This window comes from Sabethes cyaneus, chromosome 2, assembly GCF_943734655.1.
Source record: "Sabethes cyaneus chromosome 2, idSabCyanKW18_F2, whole genome shotgun sequence".
In the NCBI taxonomy this organism is placed as follows: domain Eukaryota; kingdom Metazoa; phylum Arthropoda; class Insecta; order Diptera; family Culicidae; genus Sabethes; species Sabethes cyaneus.
In genome coordinates this window covers 241862918-241881217 of record NC_071354.1, presented here as the reverse complement: position 1 = coordinate 241881217, position 18300 = coordinate 241862918, and the positions used below count along the sequence as shown (strand labels likewise).

The following is an 18300-nucleotide window of genomic DNA, read 5'->3' as shown; positions in this document are numbered from 1 at the left end:
ATGAAGTCGATTTTTCTAAAAAATTATTGAGAAACTCTAGTAGCTAATTAAAATCAAACTTCGTATACATCAAAAGGGACAAACCGGCAGCACTTAAAAAGGCAGATGTGGAATAAGCACTATGTAGTAGTGTAGCTACTCAACCCTAGGCAGATCTTGCCTGGATCCGGAAGATAATATTCCGGTCAAATCAGGCTGTATTAAACCAAACCATCTAGCCGCGTTGAACCCATGCCTCAATGGGCAAAAACGAGCTCGTAATCCCAGTAATTAGAAGCCGCTCGTTTAGGATCTTACAAGATACCTATTCCTATGTAAAAAAAATACAAAGAATCGATTGGTGATAGTCCTATCTTGGACATACCTTGGGAAGACGTCCATTTTGTTCTATTATCCTCAAAAATCATGGTTAAAGCTAATTAAACAGTATAAAAACTTGCCGCCCGTGAATTAAGCCAAGTAGCCAACCCAAAATGTTGTCAAAACACCAGAAGAATCAAAACATATCCATTCCATATTGTGCGAAATGCAAGAATAGTCTATTTTGCCCAATTCACCCCTAAATATTATTAAAATTTTATTTATTAAAAACTAATTAAAGTGATCAAAACCAACTCAAAGGCCGGGGTTTTCCGAAAAAATGTATATTTCACATACGAAATAACTTTGAAGTTGAAACAGTTGAAAGCAATAAAAAAATGGATGTAAAGTTATCGGGCAGAATTGATTTTTAAGTTTTATATTTGAACAAAAATAATGTATTTCGCAACTAGGCCAGAATAAACCCCGATAGCGAGACCAATAACGGCACTCCTGCTGATGAAAAGTAGAAAAAAAGACGCGAATGTCGCCAATAGAACTCGCTTTCGCTTAGGGACATGAAGTAGGAGGGGAGATTCCCCTGTCACTCTAGGTTACAACAAAACTGATATGGATGAGCGAAAATAAAGGATTCGATTCTGGGCTTTTTCAACCCCACATCTAGCCACACAGTAGCATCTTATGCTAAACAAGCGAGCTGAAGTTCATGTTGTGTAAACGTCATATCTACTTTTTTTTTATTTCTAATCAACATCTACACTCTATCTCAACAGTTGTAGGGTAATTGTCTTTTAAAAGAGTATCCGAAACCCTACTATGAGCAAGTGTGGAACAGCACCGGCAATGGCACCAGAAATCGCCACTTTTTCAGATAGCAAACAAGAAAACCCTGATTCATTGCCATTAGAGTGACTATATACAGAGTGGCGCCAAGTCATCCCAAATGTATGCAATGCGGTTTATCCTAGGTTTTTCTTTCTCTTTCCTGCATACGCGTTGGATAGGTTGTCTGCTCGATTGGAATGACACTGACAGATAATTATCATTCCAATTTTGACATTGTCGCCACTCTGTATATAGTCACTCTAATTGCCATAAAGTTCCATATCGATGAGCAATGTTTAACCTACATTGAACAGAACCATTTTTTCTGCGTTTTCATCGTTAAGATCCAATATTTGAAAAAGACGTTGAAAAAGAAATGTAAAATGAGTGATGCATATTGAGGCTCCTGTTTTCTACCCCCAAAACCCAATTTTTGCCATTCCTGTGCTCCAGTTTGCGCCATCCCCAGAAGCATCACTTGCATCTTGTTCTAGTCTAATAATTCATTTATATTTATATTTTTTCCAAAAACTAGAATCAATTTTCAGTTGAATAATGAAACCATAACGGTTTTTCGTTGAGAAACAACAGCTGGTTCCCGAGGATCACGCTCAAATCATCTCAATCTGACGACATCAACTAATAATAACATTTCCTTTTCGAAGTGAATAGCAAATTTAGTCTAACATCAATTGATTTGTGCGGGCTGTACAGACAGACTGTATTTGAATCAACTCAACAATATTGCGGCGCTTACAATAAACTAGTTGACCCCGAATCTTACGATCCGGAAAATATAAATGTCTGTTCAGAATTCAGAAAACTGCGGATACATTCCATTGGCCCGTGTTTGCGAAGATGTTTAATCCACAGACAAACAGACATAACTCTTGGAAGAAAAATCAACAAAAATTATCGTACCTCACATTTAGCCTGAACACTAGCTCCATCTATGATCGACATTCCGAAATATCAAAAAGCAACATGGGTATTCCTCGAAGTAGCAAGTATTTTTTTATGGGGAATTCCCCTTCTTTCGTCAAAAAGCGCCACTTTGACCAAAACGAAGACATTCCCAACTAAACCCAAATTTGAAATGACGGTTTAATCGGTACGAAGAATGGAAAATGAATGTTATGTCTGTGTTTAATCTTTATATTAGTTCTTTGAGTTCTTATATTGCATAATATAGCCACAGACAAACAGACATAACACTTGGAAGAAAAATCAACAAAAATTATCGTACCACATTTTGCCTGAACATCAGTGCCATCTATGAACGACATCCCCCAATTATCAAAGAGCAACAGGAGTATCCCTCGAACTAGCAAGTATTTTTTATGGGAAGCATCCCCTTCTTTCGTCAAAAAGCGCCACTTTGACCAAAACGGAGACGTTCCCAACTAAGCCCAAATTTGAAATGACGATTTAAATCGGTGCGAGGAATGGAAAACGAGTGTTATGTCTGTTTGTCTGTGATATAGCTCTAAGATGCTGTACATAAAAGAGTCATAGCCGGAAACTGAAACAAATAGTTTTTATGGTCGTATTGGATTTTATTTAACTGAATAAAAACATTATCTCCACTGTGCTGATACTATAGGCGGACAATATGGCTTAGGGTTGCCAAGTCTGAAAATTACAAAAACCGGCCGGTCGGTCCTGCCTTCAAAAAATGCGGGGAGCAGGGGGGGGGGGGGTGTCAGCATATCAGAGGATTTGCCTGGAGTAACCAGCACAGAGAGAAAGTGGAAGTCGATGGACAGTTGTAATTGGGATGAGCAGTCAGTTGTGGAGATAGCGAACGGCAGGACATTACAGTTGCAACCACAACGAACAATGAATGGATTATTGAAGATAGCTAGTTTTAGAATGACAACTACTTGTTTCTGGCACTAGTGGACAATTTAATGTATATTACAGCCTGAAGCAAGGTATACAATTGCTAAGCTGACTATCTTCAATGATCCACTGCTCAGAATTGCTAATAAATTTATCAGAAAATTTAATAAATCAGGTAAAAAGTACAAATCCGTCTTCACGTGTCGGAAAACCGGCCTTTTTGCCGGATTGACCGGTCACCGGCATTGCAAGTGAAAAACCGGCCACTTGGCAACCCTAATATGGCTCTGAACCGTCTTTTGTCTGCCGGAAACCGATTCATATGGTCGGTGTTAAGTCAGACAGAACCGAGTGGTAAAGTTCTGACTTCGAGAAAAACGCATTCAAAGTTTGCTGCATTCGAAATCATCTTCTAACTCTGGCTGTTTGCAACATTTATGTAATCTGATTAGAGTAATTTTTTTAAATTTTGCGACTTGGTCCAGTCTGATTTAACACCGACCATTGAGCTTGCTGACGTTTACCGTACGCACACATCGATGCGCGACTTGTTGTTGCTGTTGTTAGATTTTACATTGATTTTACACGTTTGTTTTTGTTTTCCCCCAGTTATACCCCGGTAAAAAACATACGTTTGAGTGAAAAACGATGAGTTTTGGTAACCCTTAGCAAGCTCTATATGGATATCATATGTATCATGCGAGTCGCGACAAGCAATCGCGTTGAGCAGGCGAGTCGAGCAGTCGAATCAAACAATCGAGTCAAGCAGTTTGTCGAGCAATCGAGTCGAACAGTCAAATCGAGCAGTCTAGTCGAGCAGATAAATCAAGCTGTTCAGTCAAGCAGTCCGGTCGAGCAGTTGAATCAAGTGATCGAGTCAAGCAGTCAAGTCGAGCAGTTAAGTCGAGTAGTTTAGTTGAGCACTTGAGTTGAGCAGTCGAATCAAATGGTTTAGTCAAGCAGTCGGGTCTAGCGGTTTAGTCGAACAGTTGAGTCGAGTAGTCCAGTTGAGCACCTGAGTCGAGCAGTTGAGTCGAGCAGTTTAATCGAGCAGCTAAGTCGAGTAGTTCTAGTCGAGCACTTGAGATGAGCAATCGAATCGAATGGTTTAGTCAAGTAGTCGGTTCAAGCGGTTAAGTCTAACAGTTGAGCAGTTCATTCGAGTATCTGGAGTCAAGTAGTCCAGTCGAGTAGTTTATTCGAGCAGTTGAGTCGAGTAGTCCAGTTAAACAGCTGAGTCGAACCAAGCTGCTCAGTCCAGCCGAGCAGTTGAGTCGAACAGCCGAGTTGGGCAGTTGAACCGAGCAGTCGAGCAGTTTAATCGAGCAGTTAAGTCGAGTAGTCCAGTCGAGCAGTTGAATCGTGTAGTCTAGTCGAGCAGTTGAGTCGAGCACTCGAACCGAACAGTTTAGTCAAGCAGTCTAGTCGAGCGATTCAGTCGAGCAGTTATCGTACAGTTGAGTGCAGTAGGTCAGTCGAGTAGTCCAGTCGAGCAGTTGAGTCGAGCGTCGAATCGAATAGTTGAGTCGAGCAGTTGAAACGAGCAGTTAAGTCGAGCTGTCGAATCAAACAGTTCTAGATAGAATTAACAAAAGGGTGAATGTCGCAAATGTAAACAAAACGAGTGAGAGTTATTTTTTGCTGGACCAGCATAGGAAAAACAACCCTCACTCGGTTTGTTTACGCTTGCAACATTCACCCTTTTGTTAATTCTATCTTCAGTTAAGTCAAGCAGTTGAGTCGAGCAGTCGGGTTGAGTGGCTAAGTCTAGTCGAGCTGTTCAATCAAGCTGTCAGTAAAGTCGACCAATCAAATCGAGTAGTTTAGTCGAGCAGTCGAATCGAGCAATAGGGTTGAGCGATTGAATCGAGTAGCCGATTCGAATAGTCCAATCGAGTAGTCACAGAGAACAGACAGTTACGTTCATATAAAATTTCATGCAAATGATGTGTAAACTTTTAAACAAGACGCTAGCGACATCTCTCTTATGGTGCACCAGTTGCCCAACATCCAAGTTGCCAAATTTATTATATATTCTTGTCATAAACAACATATTCGAAATACTAGCAACTCTATTATCAGTTTCTGTATAGTAACGGTTGTAGCAACGGCTCAATTATGTTTGTTATATGTTGAACATGGCTAAACATGGAAAACAGAAACCGAACATTTCAAATTTTTCTTTGATTTTACTAAATGTGACAAATAGGCATCTTATATAGTTTTATCGCGTCGGATCGTACCATTTTATCGTTTCACATAAAGTGCGGTGGTACCAGCAGTAGCCTTTTCGTCTTTGAGCACCGGAAAACCTGTACTACTTCATCGAAATCCACCGTTGGTGCAGCGTTTGGCTTTGTTTCATCGACCTCGAAGGCGACAGCCTCTAAAATCACAGCCTATTCTCGGTCTGCATGCTCTGTCTGTCATACAGGTTCGAAACACTGAATTCGTAATCGAAATCACCTTTGTCGCCATGAACTCTATTTTAATTTCAATTGGGTATTTTAATTTTCCCAAAATAGTGGATTTTTTACCTTATGTCAATAATTGATGAAAAAATTAATAAAAATCAAAAATAGAATGATTTGCTGTTTGACAGATATCAACCAAACCGACTGATTGGCATGATGTCAGAAGTTCTCTCCCTCTCTTCTATCTTTCTGATAGAGCTCTTCATTTTGACCGAGCTTTTGACAGCTCTCATATGAAACCTGCATCGTCCGATGACCATAGTGTTTCTATTCACTGTGTTGTCTAATACCCTAGACAGACATACAATTGTACCAGCGTTGTACGTGTACAGCGTTGTACATGTACAACGGAAGGGTGACAGACATACTACTGTACGTTGTACGTGGTTGTGCTCATCACCGATAATCTCTAATTGCATGATCTAAGCGTTGGTTTTTGTTCCTATTCACGAAATGTAAACACAAATTTCAAGATGCCGAGCGTTTAGCGTTAAATCTTTGCCAAAATCTTGCAAAATAATAATTAATTTAAAATTCTGCTTAGTTTTTGTTATCACAACTACCAGTCATTGGGGCTGCGCGCAGTAAAAATCGAGCAGTTGTAGCTTCGTACAACGGTGAAAGAGGTAGGTACAGAAACCACCGTTGTACCACTTTGCTTGCGTGATTCTATCGTTGTACACGGTGACAGACATACAATTGTACAGGTACCACGCTGGTACAATTGTATGTCTGTCTCTGGTATAAGGTGAGCTAAGAAGAAAAGTGGTTTGTTTATAAGCTATCGTCTTATCTCAAATTTTTTTTAAAAATATAAAAAATGTTGTTTTTATTACTTCCACTAGTCAAATTTGAACAAGTCTTCGTGTGACGAGACAGTGGCATCGTATCTTATCAGAATATGCGAAAATCTATATACCACTAAAATACCCAATTGGCCAAAGTTATGGGCAAGTCATTCAGCTACATTCATCTGGTATGTTCGTTTTTCGAAATAGAAAGACGGTTTCTCGGACGAATCAAAAAGAAATTATTTAATCGTTACTATTTTTGATAAATGTTTACTTTTATTTTAAGCGGTAAACATCGCGTTAGCTACTGTAGCAACTGTTGAATGCTTTGGTGAAAATATGACGATAGCTTCGATACGCGTTGACCCATACCACCATACCAAAGCTCATTCTGTCAGGTTTATGAGCCCCACGTAGTGGGAACATTACCACTTACTTACAAAATGGCGGCTGAGCTTTCACACACGTGGCGAGTTCAAGATGAATGTCTGTTCGCTGTGGAGTAGTTGAGTCAAGCAGTTCATTCGAGCAGTCGAGTCGAGTAGTCTAGTCGAGCAGTGGAATCAAGCAGTTGAGTCGAGCAGTCGAATCGAACAGTTCAGTCGAGCAGTCCAGTCGAGCAATCAAATCGAGCAGTCTAATCGACCAGTCCAGTCGAGCAGTCTAGTCAACCAGTTGAGCAATCGAGCAGTCCAACAGTCGACCAGTGAGGTGACTGAGAATACAACCCATTGCTACGAAAGCATAACGTCCTGTCAGGGACTTGTTTTTAGTTACCGATAAGCCTCTTATGACGTCCTGTCAGAGACCTGGTTTTCGGTACAGACATAAGCGGCGGTGGTAATGCACTCAGGAGATAACCGCGATACAACCGCAAAATTAAAATATAGGTTTTTTAGTTTGTGGCACGACAAAATATCAGTTTTGAAGCGTGTTTGTGTTGGAAAATAATTAATTTGGTCAATTTTCAAATACTAAATTACTATAATAAATCATGCGGTTATCTTTTAGTGTTTTGGTTCAGCTGTCAAGATAACCGCAATGTGAGGATTTTTCTTGCAATCTGCAATATAAATAATATTTTCTACTGCGGTACTGGTCTCACGTCTCACGCAAAAAGCAACATATTTCTTCCTCCGCCGTGTCATCATTTTTAAATGAACCTCAATTTCGGACGGAATTGAAATTTGCCGATTCGGCCAGTTTCGTTCGACCATTTCGGCGTAAACCTTCATATTTCGAATGTTGTCAACTTGACAGCTGTCAAAGGAGCACTCGGCCATTTTTGTTGCTGGTGAAAAACGAGAAAGTAACACCGTAATCAAATTTCATCAATTTTTGTAATATATTTCTGATATAATAACAGTTTCGTCGTTTTCAACGATAAGGTTAGTTAAATGAATGACGAAGCCAGCAAGTTCCCCGTTTAAAAAAGACGGGGAAAGGCCATGCATCACATTTTTTGCGTATTCAAATTTTGAACACGAACGCACATTAAACGTGTTTCATTTCGCAGATGCCAGCACTAGATGAGATCAAGTCCTCCTGGGCGGATGAGGTGGAATTGGATTCCGGTTCGCTGCCTCCGCCGACGGAAATTATCGAAAATAATCAGAAAATCGTTACGGAGTACAAGTACAATAAGGATAACAAAAAGGTGAAGGTTGTCCGGACGTACATGATCACCCGGCTGGTCGTGCCGAAGAGTGTGGCCAAGCGGAAGGCGTGGGCCAAGTTTGGCGATTCGGCTAGCGATGCACCGGGACCGAATCCCCAGACGACGATGGTTTCGGAAGATATATACATGCAGTTTGTGAATAACAAGGAAGAGGAACAGAAGCCCGATAATGCACTGGATGCGATTAAGAACGTTGCCAAGTGTCGTATTTGCGAGGGTGAACATTGGTCGGTGCATTGCCCGTACAAGGGAACCCCGATGGAGACGGGTAAAGCTAAGCAGCCTGCGGCTGGTAAGTGTTCGGTGGAAATTGTTTCGAAAAGAAGGTTGCTAAATTTTGGTTAACTTGCAGCGGAGCCACCGACTACCGGTGCCCCATCGGTTAAGAGTGGTAAGTACGTACCGCCGAGCATGCGCGACAGTCAGAAGGCCGGTTTGGGAGCGAATCTGCGAGGCCGCGACGACACGACCGCCATTCGTATCTCCAACCTGTCGGAAGCGATGACCGAAGCCGATCTGGAAGAGCTGGTCAAGAAGATTGGACCGCACAGTAAGATGTTTTTGGCCCGCGATAAGAACACCGGCCTGTGCAAGGGATTCGCCTACGTACACTTCAAATCCCGCCGTGACGCTGCGACCGCCATCGAGCTGCTGAACGGGCACGGTTACGACCATCTGATATTGAACGTCGAATGGTCCAAGCCGCAGAATCCGCAGTAAGCCGAAAGCCGCGTTCGTAACACAGGTCTGTTGTAAGTTTATTGGAAAAAATGCTTATCTTTAGTTTACCGGATGGTAGGCTGGATTAAAACTGTTCTTAAGCCACCCAGATTAAACATGTTTTGAAAACGAAATGGAATAAAATCAACATTGGCTCACTGTATATATCTATTCAAGTCATTTTTATGTGAAAAATGCCTAAACCCATGATTAAAGTTTAAATTTTATGTTAAGTTATTGTTGTTCCCAATTTTTTTTTGTTTCAAGACTGTTCTCGATCATTTTTTATCAGAATTGAAACTGTTTCGAATGTCAAATGTTTCATGGAAGGACATGGAATCAAGCAAATTGTAGCTCTATTTCTTTCGACTGAAAATAGCGATGTTTTTGATTACCATCATCAGCTGTACATTATATTTTATCATTAAAACTACAGTTGCAGTGATTTTAAACTAAAGTCTGGTTTCCTATATTCTGTGTCATTGTTCCTCAATCAGATTACTCAAAGCTAAGAGCGAATCAGTGTTCGTATATGAAATATCATATTTGAAGTGAAGGAAACAAAAGGATAAAAGAGGTTTTAATAAAATTTCAGCTCAATCAGGCTGCCTATTTTGCGGGGAAGTTCCACATCAAAAAACGAGTTTTTAATTGTGTTTTTGAAATAAAAAAAAGGACCCGCTGGCGTTGCAGTGGACAAACGGTTAGAAATAAACCTTGTTTTTGAGAGCGGGGCTCTATACGTATGACATCGTGCAGCTTATATTACGACACTGATTTAAACATTTTTCCTATATTAGGTGATTATAAATAAACAAAAGCTGTCACTGCAAAGCAAAAAGTGTTTACGGATTACTGTATATATATTATCGCCTAAAATTACCACAATTTGGGTAAGAAGAGACACAGTTTGCTTACATACTAGAGCTTACCCTTACATTGCATCGTTGGTGAGTGCGTTCGCCAGATCGTTAAGCCCGTTGGAGAGCTGCAGCATCGCTGCCGACATGTTCGTCAGGGCGTGGGCGATGGCAAATTTCGAGTCATCCAGGCGCCGCTTTTTCATCACCGATTCAAGCTTCTCCGAGGTGCGCTTGAGATCTTCCCGCAACCGTTCGTGTGACGGACGGATCAGCTTCGGCTTGAGGAATTCACTGGTGCCTTCTAGGGCGGATGCCGTCACTTCGACGTACTCGGCGTTCTGCGGGATAACCGTCGCCGTCGTATTCATGGTTTTCAATTCATCGACGGTTGGTTTTCGTATTTCCAGCTCTGTAGTTATGGTTTCCTGTGCGTGTTCGGTCACGACCGGCTTAGAGAAGCTGGCAACAAATTCCTCATCCAGTGGATCATCGGTATAATGTTCGATAACAATTTCCTCTTTCTGGACTCCACTGTCTTCTGGGAAATATTCCTCGTGATCAGTACTTACATTACTCTCCAGACTCATCATCCCGTCTGAACCAAGCGCTTTCGTCCACTGGTCTAAGACATCATAGCAATTGGCTGCGGATAAAATGCGTACCTCCAATGGATTCGGTCCGATTTTCTTGGACCTGCCTTCCACAACAAGCCGACACTTCCTCTTGAGATTGATAATAACATCCGCCCAATATTTCACCCATTTGGCTGTGGACTTCAATGTACCGCCAGGAACACTGTTTAATCGATGTGTTGCCTCTATCCAAAACCGCTGCCTTTCCTTGTAATCCGTTTCAGAGCTTTCCGTTTTAGGCTGCTGGTTGTATTCCTCGAATATTTTAACTAGTTCCTCTTTCTGTTCATTCGATGCACTTTTCGGTTTCTAGAAACAAAAAAAAATCGAAATTTAAAATCAAAATAAAAAGCCCCGGATTCAACGCAGAACTCACATCCAGTGGACCCATCATCCTCTTCTGTTCGACATAGACGGTCGATGGATTCCCGAGCACCACGGATCCGCCGGTTCCGCTGTCGGTGCTCGTAGCGATTTCCACCGATGTAAATATTATTGGTGAACAGGAGTTCTTTATTTTGCAGTCCTGGTTGCTGCTCACACTCATCGCGCAAACTTTTCGACGAATTTTTTCTTCGAGACGCGAGCTAGCGGTCACCGAAGCAAAATGGCACTTTCACTCCAGTGATGACGCTTTTTTCATTTCGCGGGGAACAGCAAAACGGTGCGTAACACGACTCTCTGGCTTATTACGGAACCTGAACAGTAAGCGGAAGCTGTTCGAATCAAGGGTATCACTACTAATAACACATAACTTTTTATATAGGTAGTTATTTATAAATTTTAACTTGTCATTAGTCATATAAATATTGTTCGTTTAGATTTTTAAACTGTACATCACTTTTGATAATATTGAAACGGGCAGTCCTAAAGTGGAAAGATGTGCGACTACGGAGCTCGTGGTTTGTGAATGCACCGCACGTGTGAAGTGAGTAGCACCCCTGTACAAAATAGATGAGTTATGGAGCTCACTCTATTTTCGGCTAATTTCATCGGTAAGGGCAGTGTTGCTAGGCGATCGGTTTTTATAAAATATTTCATATACACGGCGTTATGTTGATTAAGGGTCGATTTAGGTTTGCGGTAAGGCTCTGAATATGTATGTCGTAAAGGCCGTAAGCCATTTAGCGAACTTTTATTTGGTTTTAGAATAAAATTTGACAGCTTTAATCTTTTTTATGCATTTCGTACGACACATTGTCGTTTCGCTAGGTTATCATGCGATACCCAAGCAACCAAAAGTTCGAATTTCACTTAAGGAACAAACTTGAAAGTTCATATTTGGTTCAAATTAAGTTCCGTAGAACTTTCTTGCTGAACAACCAGACACTACATTTCTAAACCGAACTTCATTCTCATTAAAGTACCGTTAATATCTGTAGCAACTTTAAAGTCCAACATGCAGCTTGAAAGTTTAACATACAACTTGAAAGTAACTTAGAGTTCGGATAATGGTGTCTAAGAAAGGTTAACAAGCTTTATGTCTATGGAGGTATAGCTTGCTAAGCAGCTTTACCTGTAATTAACCGAACTCCAAAGTTGCCTTGAGTTCGCTGCATAGAGCGCTAAGCAGCTTTTGAAGAAACTTTGGCAAAAGTTTATAAAACAGCACTTGTAGTTCTATTTTTATACTTTTCCATTTTCTACCTCCGCCTCCTCCTAACTTTTGTAAAGTCGGTTCATGCGATTAAGATAGACCATTTAAAAAAAGCATAAAGGCCCAGACACAATGCATACGGATTTTACTACGTTGCGGCAATTTAACAGTTTTTCCATGGGTTTTCTGTCAAATTGCCGCAACGTAATAAAATCCGTATGCATTGTGTCTGGACCTTAACTAACACCGACCGCTACTGGATTTGAACCCGAGCGTTCCTCGTTGCATGCCTATCCTGATGCATTGCGCCATCTCTGACGCCGCTAGTGACATGAATTTTGCCGATGAGTTGTTCTTAATGTAGTGACGCTTGGTACTACCATCCGCCATTTTATCCGAACGCAAACTCCAGAGAAAAAAACACGACTTACTTGCACAACAATATCCAGCAGAATGAGTTTCGGCACTTTCGTTTTCTTTTCTGTCCCTTCATATGGCTTCTCTTTCTAGCAATGGAAGCTCGCGCGTTTGACAAGCTTCTCTTTCTTGCATGCAAGGGATCGATATATGGTTTGTTTAACTCCCGTAGGATATTAGTATTGGTGTTGATAGGGATACTGTGCTGCCACCTACAAAGATTGTTCCACGAGTGAAGCAAGAATGGCAACTCGACAGAGTGCAAGAGACAGAATGTTATGCAAAATATTTTTTTTTTAGAACATACGGCCAGCTCTATTAGTGTACAAGGGATCGTTTATTTCCGTCAATGCCCGTTTCTCTGAGTTATGTCATTACTTTGAGAATGAGTGAATAATACTCATTTCGCTATTCGATCTGTTATGCACTGTTAAATCTATTTGAAATTTTACCTTTAGTATTAACTGTATTCTCCACATTATTCCCCTTCTCTACTATTTTAATAATCTTAAAATAAACATTCCTCGATTTGATTTTTTTTTCTTCTTTTAATAATTGCAAAATAAATGTCTGAAATTTTGCGTTCGTTCAGTATTTTATGAAATCTATACCCTACACAATATACTCCTTCAGGCTTCTACGAAGTTTTTATGTATTTAGTTTCATAATTTTAATAATATTTTCTGATTTTTCATGTAAATTCCCTTTCGGTTTCGCAATGATCAGTAAAAATAAAATCCCGGGATTCTACAAAAAACATAAAATATGACCGCATACATTATGTAATCACCTCTAATATATTATCGTGTATCACTTTTGCTGCTAATGCTGTCAGCCAGGCTGTCAGTCACTCAATGATACCAACATTGTAATTGTTATAGGGAATATTTTCTCCATTATTCTTTCGATTCTTTCCTTCAACGACGAAAACATAAACAATCTGACAGGCCGTTCATGAAAGCATTCGTCATTCGATAACCGCGACTAAAAATACGAAAAAATACACAATGCTTGCTACTCCACGACCAGACATTGTCATATAGCACAGAGACGTGTAGAAAACAAACGTGTATCTATGTAACTTGTCTCAGTCTCCTTTGTTTGCGCCTGAGCAAGTGAATATTGAGAGATGGTATATAAAATTAAGAGACATGCTTTTGGTTAGCTCTCGCACTTAGTGAGTACTGTGTTTCGAAAGCTCCCAGCAAGCACCGTGCAATGCACTGTGCTTATTACAGCTTTTTGTTTTGCAAAATTCAACCGTTAGTATGCTTATTAGTGCATCTAGTTCTAACGATACTAATATATTTTGTCAATCATGATGCAACATTTCGAGTCAATTGAAAACTTGGCTGAAGCTGAATTTTATCAACATCTTTTAAAAATGGTAATTAAAATATGATAGCAATTACGAGTAAATTACAGTCCAATGTTTAGAGAAGTATTAAGAGTTAAGTTTGCGATTACGTTTTAAGTCGTTCGTGTCCATGTTTTACACCATGCCTTCACCAAACTTAAGTACTTTCCCTAAAAAACTCTTTTAGTTTCGTCACTTGATCCTGATTCATTACGATGTTCCTTGGCGGAATACCACCTAGTTGTATGTTGAAAAACATCATCACAGAACACGGATTGAAATCCGTTACAAGTTTGGATCGGAAAGGAAATTAGCACATATAATGTGACTTATTTCGATTTTCGACAATAAAGCTCCGCAGCTTCTACAAGAGCATAATATCATATTACGATATCGTAGACAGATTCTTCCGGAATCGGTTCCAGGATTAGTTTACAGTTGACAGAGTTTTAGGTATATGAGATTAATCTAACCGAATCAATTTTTGATACCTAAGCCACTGTAGCCCATTTAAGGTCTTTCAAAAGAGTTACTGGTGCAAAGTTACGTCTCCTGGGAATCATAGTTCCGGATCTTGGGCAGGTATATTCGAAACTTGATCCCAAACTGTTAGACACTTAACTGATGCTGTTCAACCCGCGATCTCTGAAGCATATTATGTGATGTCAACATTTTGTGAGAGCTTGCCCTGTTTTACCACGCAACTCTTGCTTACATTCCTGAAATATTAGAACGCCTTGCGAGCAGCCGATGATGGGCATCAATAGCTTGGTTAACAGATTATGGCTGGATTTGATGCACCATAAAACATGAGTCCACCAATTTTGGAACGAATCATGTAATCTTCCTAAAGTCGAAATCGGATACCAACAGCTTCGCCGTGATTTCATACGGCACGCATACCTATGTGTTTATTTCGTTCTTTGTACAAGCCGACAACACGTGGTTTCCAAGGAAATGAACGTTATTGTGGTAGATCCAAGCACTGTGCTTCAAGACAGAGCTACTCAGAGACATTTCTGTGCGAGCGCATGTGCTGTATACTTGGATGTGCCTACGCTGTTTTCAGGTATCCCTTGGCTTGAAAAGCACAGCACGCAACTGTCTCTTGCTAACAGAAATAGGCGCCTACTAGTCACTTTAAAATATATTGTGCAGTCTCGGCATATGTTGTGCTACACAGTAAGAGAATAGTGCTACTCCCAATGTCTGTCCACGACCAGCTATTTTTAAGTCGTGTTCGATAACAATGAAGTTTATTGCTCATATGGATTTTTTTTATGTATATTTTATTAGTTGAAACGACTGGATAACAAGGTAGGTGTACATATTAAGTGTAATAATCCTTCTTTATTTTCAGCTCACTCGTATTCGTTCAAAACAAAAACTTCGCGATATCTTGCTGGCCGTTTAATGTCTTCTCGACTACGAAGTTTTCTGGAAAGCTGGCCATTTGGTTGCTCTTTTGCTTCTGTATTAGTGCTCGGTATCTCTTCTGACGACGGCTTCTCGGATATATTAAAATCAATCTCATCGCAGCTCATGTTTGAGTTACAGGGGACTCTTTTGACGTCCTGTACATTTCTAGCATATTGAACACCGTTTTCGCTTAATACCACCACCTTAGCACCTTCTCGCGCGACGACAGTGTAACGTTCGGACGAAAAAACTGGATCGGTCTTAGATTTTTTTAGTTGGCTCAACATTACAATATCTCCAATTCTGATATCTGAATCTTTTGCCCCTCTCACCTCATCTGCATATTTCTTACTTATTAATTTTTCTTCGGCATCCTTTTCTCGAATAGCAGTGCGATCAACATCGTGTTTTGAGGAATTTCCCCAAAGGCTGGGAAATGTCCCACGAAACTTCCACCCGACCATCAATTCAAAGGGCGTAATATTCAATCTGGCATGCGGAATCAATGTGTTGTGATTGTGCACATATTGCTCTAAAGCTTGTCTCCAATTCGATCCGTCAATCCTGGCCGCAGCTACAGCTTTAATAATACCCTGGTTTTGGCGCTCCACTCCGCCATTTGATTGAGGGCTAAGAGGAACTGCCTTTCGCACCTTCACCCCTTTTGTCTCCCAAAACGAACAAAACTTGTCACTTTGAAACGGGGGTCCGTTGTCACTTTGAATGACTCGCGGAATACCCCAGCGCTTGAAAATATCACATAATGCTGCATTTGTACATTCCGCATTCGTTCGTCGCATTTCAACGACAGCGAGATATCTCGAATACATGTCCACCACAACGAGGAACTCTCCTGATCCGAAGCTTGGGATTTCAAGGAAATCAATTTGAATCGCCTCCCATGGAGCTTCAGGGAGAACTCGTGAGGACAGTGGAAGCGGAGGGTTTTTTTTGGCTAGTTGAAAACACGTTAAGCATTTTTTTACGAACTGTTCCGTTTCAGTAGACATACCAGGCCACCAGAAAAACTCACGCATAATTCTCTTCATCGCCACCTCGCCGATGTGGCCTGCATGAGCAAACCTTAACGCTTTAGAACGTAAAGATCTTGGTAATATAATTTTGTCGCTTTTGAAAAGCAGTGAACCGAGGTTGTGTAAAGTTTTCTTCTGAGCCTCGTATTTATATAATTCACGAGGCCATTTATTGGATTGCAAAGCAATCTTCAATTTCTCTATTTCCTCATCCTTTTCTGACACGAATTCGATTTCTGCCAGTGTTATATCCATACATCCTGCATCCAATGAAAATAAATAATGCCCGTTTTCTTCTTCATCAAAGGGAAATGCTTCTTGAGAGGCTTTAATTAGTCTAGATAAAGCATCGGCTATATTTTCAGAGCCGGCTATGCTCTTCATTTTAAAATCGTACGGTTGGAGGCGTAATGCCCATGCTTCTGCTCGCGAAACTGCTCTTTTCCCAATTCGGTGCTCGCTTTGAAAAATGAATTCGTTGGCTTGAGCGTCCGTTTTAACGATGAAAGTAATACCTGTTAGATAGAACGAAAACCGTTCGACTCCCCAGACTACCGCAAGTGCTTCTTTATGAGTGTGAGGGTATTTTGCCTCTGTCGTTGTTAGAGATTTGGAAGCACACGCAATTATTCGTGGAACATTTTGTTTATTGAATTGAATTAAAACCGCACCTAGGCCGGTTGCGGACGCATCAACGAATAATTCAGTTCTATCTTCGGGGCAAAAATATCCCAGAGTTTTGATTGCAGTGACGGTTTCATGTTGTAATCTTGTAAATTCTTTTTCTTCCTCCGGTGTCCAATAAAAAATATCTGCGTTAGCTAACAATCGTAGTCGTTCTGTTTTTGTAGCACGATCCAAGAGGAACTTGTCAATGTAAGTCACTAATCCTAAGAAGCTTTTTACTTCCGAACAGCACTCAGGTCTTCGGAAATGCCTAATCGCATTCAGTTTCTCTTCTTCGATCTGCCATCCATTGGGGGTAAGGACAAACCCAATAAATTTGACTGACTGGCTTGCGAAGACACATTTGGAATGGTTTAATTTCACATTGTGCTCCTTAAGACGAGAGAGTACGGCAGCTAAATTCGTGTCATGTTCCTCTCTAGTCTTTCCGTAGACTAAAATGTCGTCTAAGTAATTCTTAACCCCTTTGCAATCGCCCAAAATTTTCCTTTGAAGCACCTCTTGGAAGATGTCAGGCGCATTGCAAAGTCCGAAAGGAAGCCTCACATAGCGAAACATACCGAATTCTGTGCAAAAGTTCGTTAAATGACGGCAGTTTTCATGTAACTCAATATGAAAATAAGCATTTGTGAGGTCTATCGTTGAAAACCATTGCATTCCATTTAAATCAACTAATATTTTTTCTAAGCTGGGCATACTAAACGGAGTCCTGTTTATATAACGGTTCGGACCACGCAAATCAATTACGAGGCGAATATCCTCACGTCCTTTTGGCACTACGAGCATGGACGAACAGAATGTTGTGTCCATGCCACTATCAACTTTTTCAATAATGTTGGCCGAAATAAGTTGTTGAATTCTTTGTTCTACCAGGGGTTTAACGGCAGGTGGTATATTCATAAACACGTTGCGACACGGAGCTCTCGTTTTGTCATAATCAATTTCTACTGGCGCAATATTAAATTTTGGAAAGATCTCATGGTTTTCAATCATGGCTACTTCTAGTGGACTATGTCGCAATGACAAATTGGCGGCATTAGATGTCACTGGCACCTGTAAGCCAAGCAGTAAAACACTGTACCGGGTCGCTGTCTGTCTGCTAAGGAGTGAACGACGTTCTCTAACCACGTAAAATTTTTCTAATAATTGTGGCCGATCGTCTGAAATGTATAAAAACGCTTCGAACGTTGCTAACACCAGAATTTCGTTTAATGAAGCGTAAGCTCTGAGACTACTGTCAGATGCTTCTTGAATGTTATATAGTCCTTCACGGTATAATTCATTTTCATTTAGCTTTTGGAAAGATTGCTCAGTTAGAGTATTTACCTCTGCGCCGGAATCTATTAGGAATTCACAGTTCATTCCCGCAACCTTCGCTTTAATGATACCGTAACTTCTCGAATCAATTCGAATTTTTTGTGAAACTTCAAAACACGGGAAATGTCTCGTTTGTATCAACTGGAAAAATTACAATTTGATAACTACAGGAGCAATTTAAGTATAACCGATATTCATGTCAGAAAACAACGAATTAAAGATTTTAAAGACATTTTATTTATTTATTTATTTTTTTTTTTTTTAGGTTACATTTGCTTTGATACAGTAACGTTACAAAGAATTTTTTTCATTTTCTGTAATTCGTG

At 40.4% G+C, this 18300-nt stretch overlaps 2 protein-coding genes across 2 annotated transcripts; one reads left to right on the top strand and one right to left on the bottom strand.

The window, feature by feature from the left end:
* The first annotated feature begins 7533 nt into the window (after positions 1-7533).
* LOC128736928 (eukaryotic translation initiation factor 3 subunit G) lies at positions 7534-8808 on the top strand. Its single transcript, XM_053831440.1, has 3 exons — positions 7534-7641; positions 7770-8223; positions 8284-8808. The coding sequence occupies exons 2-3, from the start codon at positions 7770-7772 to the stop codon at positions 8649-8651; spliced, it is 822 nt and encodes a 273-aa protein (XP_053687415.1). The 5' UTR covers positions 7534-7641; the 3' UTR covers positions 8652-8808.
* A 255-nt stretch (positions 8809-9063) lies between these two features.
* On the bottom strand, positions 9064-10708 carry LOC128737429 (uncharacterized). The gene is made up of 2 exons (XM_053832062.1): positions 10523-10708; positions 9064-10455 (listed from the first exon to the last, which is right to left on the bottom strand). Exons 1-2 carry the CDS (start codon positions 10691-10693, stop codon positions 9586-9588), a joined length of 1041 nt encoding a protein of 346 aa, XP_053688037.1. The 5' UTR covers positions 10694-10708; the 3' UTR covers positions 9064-9585.
* Between the last annotated feature and the right edge of the window lie 7592 nt (positions 10709-18300).

Bases quoted from the DNA above. Each gene is read 5' to 3' on its own strand.
- LOC128736928 (XM_053831440.1), top strand. From the start codon at position 7,770: ATGCCAGCACTAGATGAGATCAAGTCCTCCTGGGCGGATGAGGTGGAA. The intron at 8,224-8,283 runs GTAAGTGTTCGG...GTTAACTTGCAG, and splicing joins AGCTAAGCAGCCTGCGGCTG to CGGAGCCACCGACTACCGGT.
- LOC128737429 (XM_053832062.1), bottom strand. From the start codon at position 10,693: ATGAGTGTGAGCAGCAACCAGGACTGCAAAATAAAGAACTCCTGTTCA. The intron at 10,456-10,522 runs GTGAGTTCTGCG...TTTTGTTTCTAG, and splicing joins GGATGATGGGTCCACTGGAT to AAACCGAAAAGTGCATCGAA.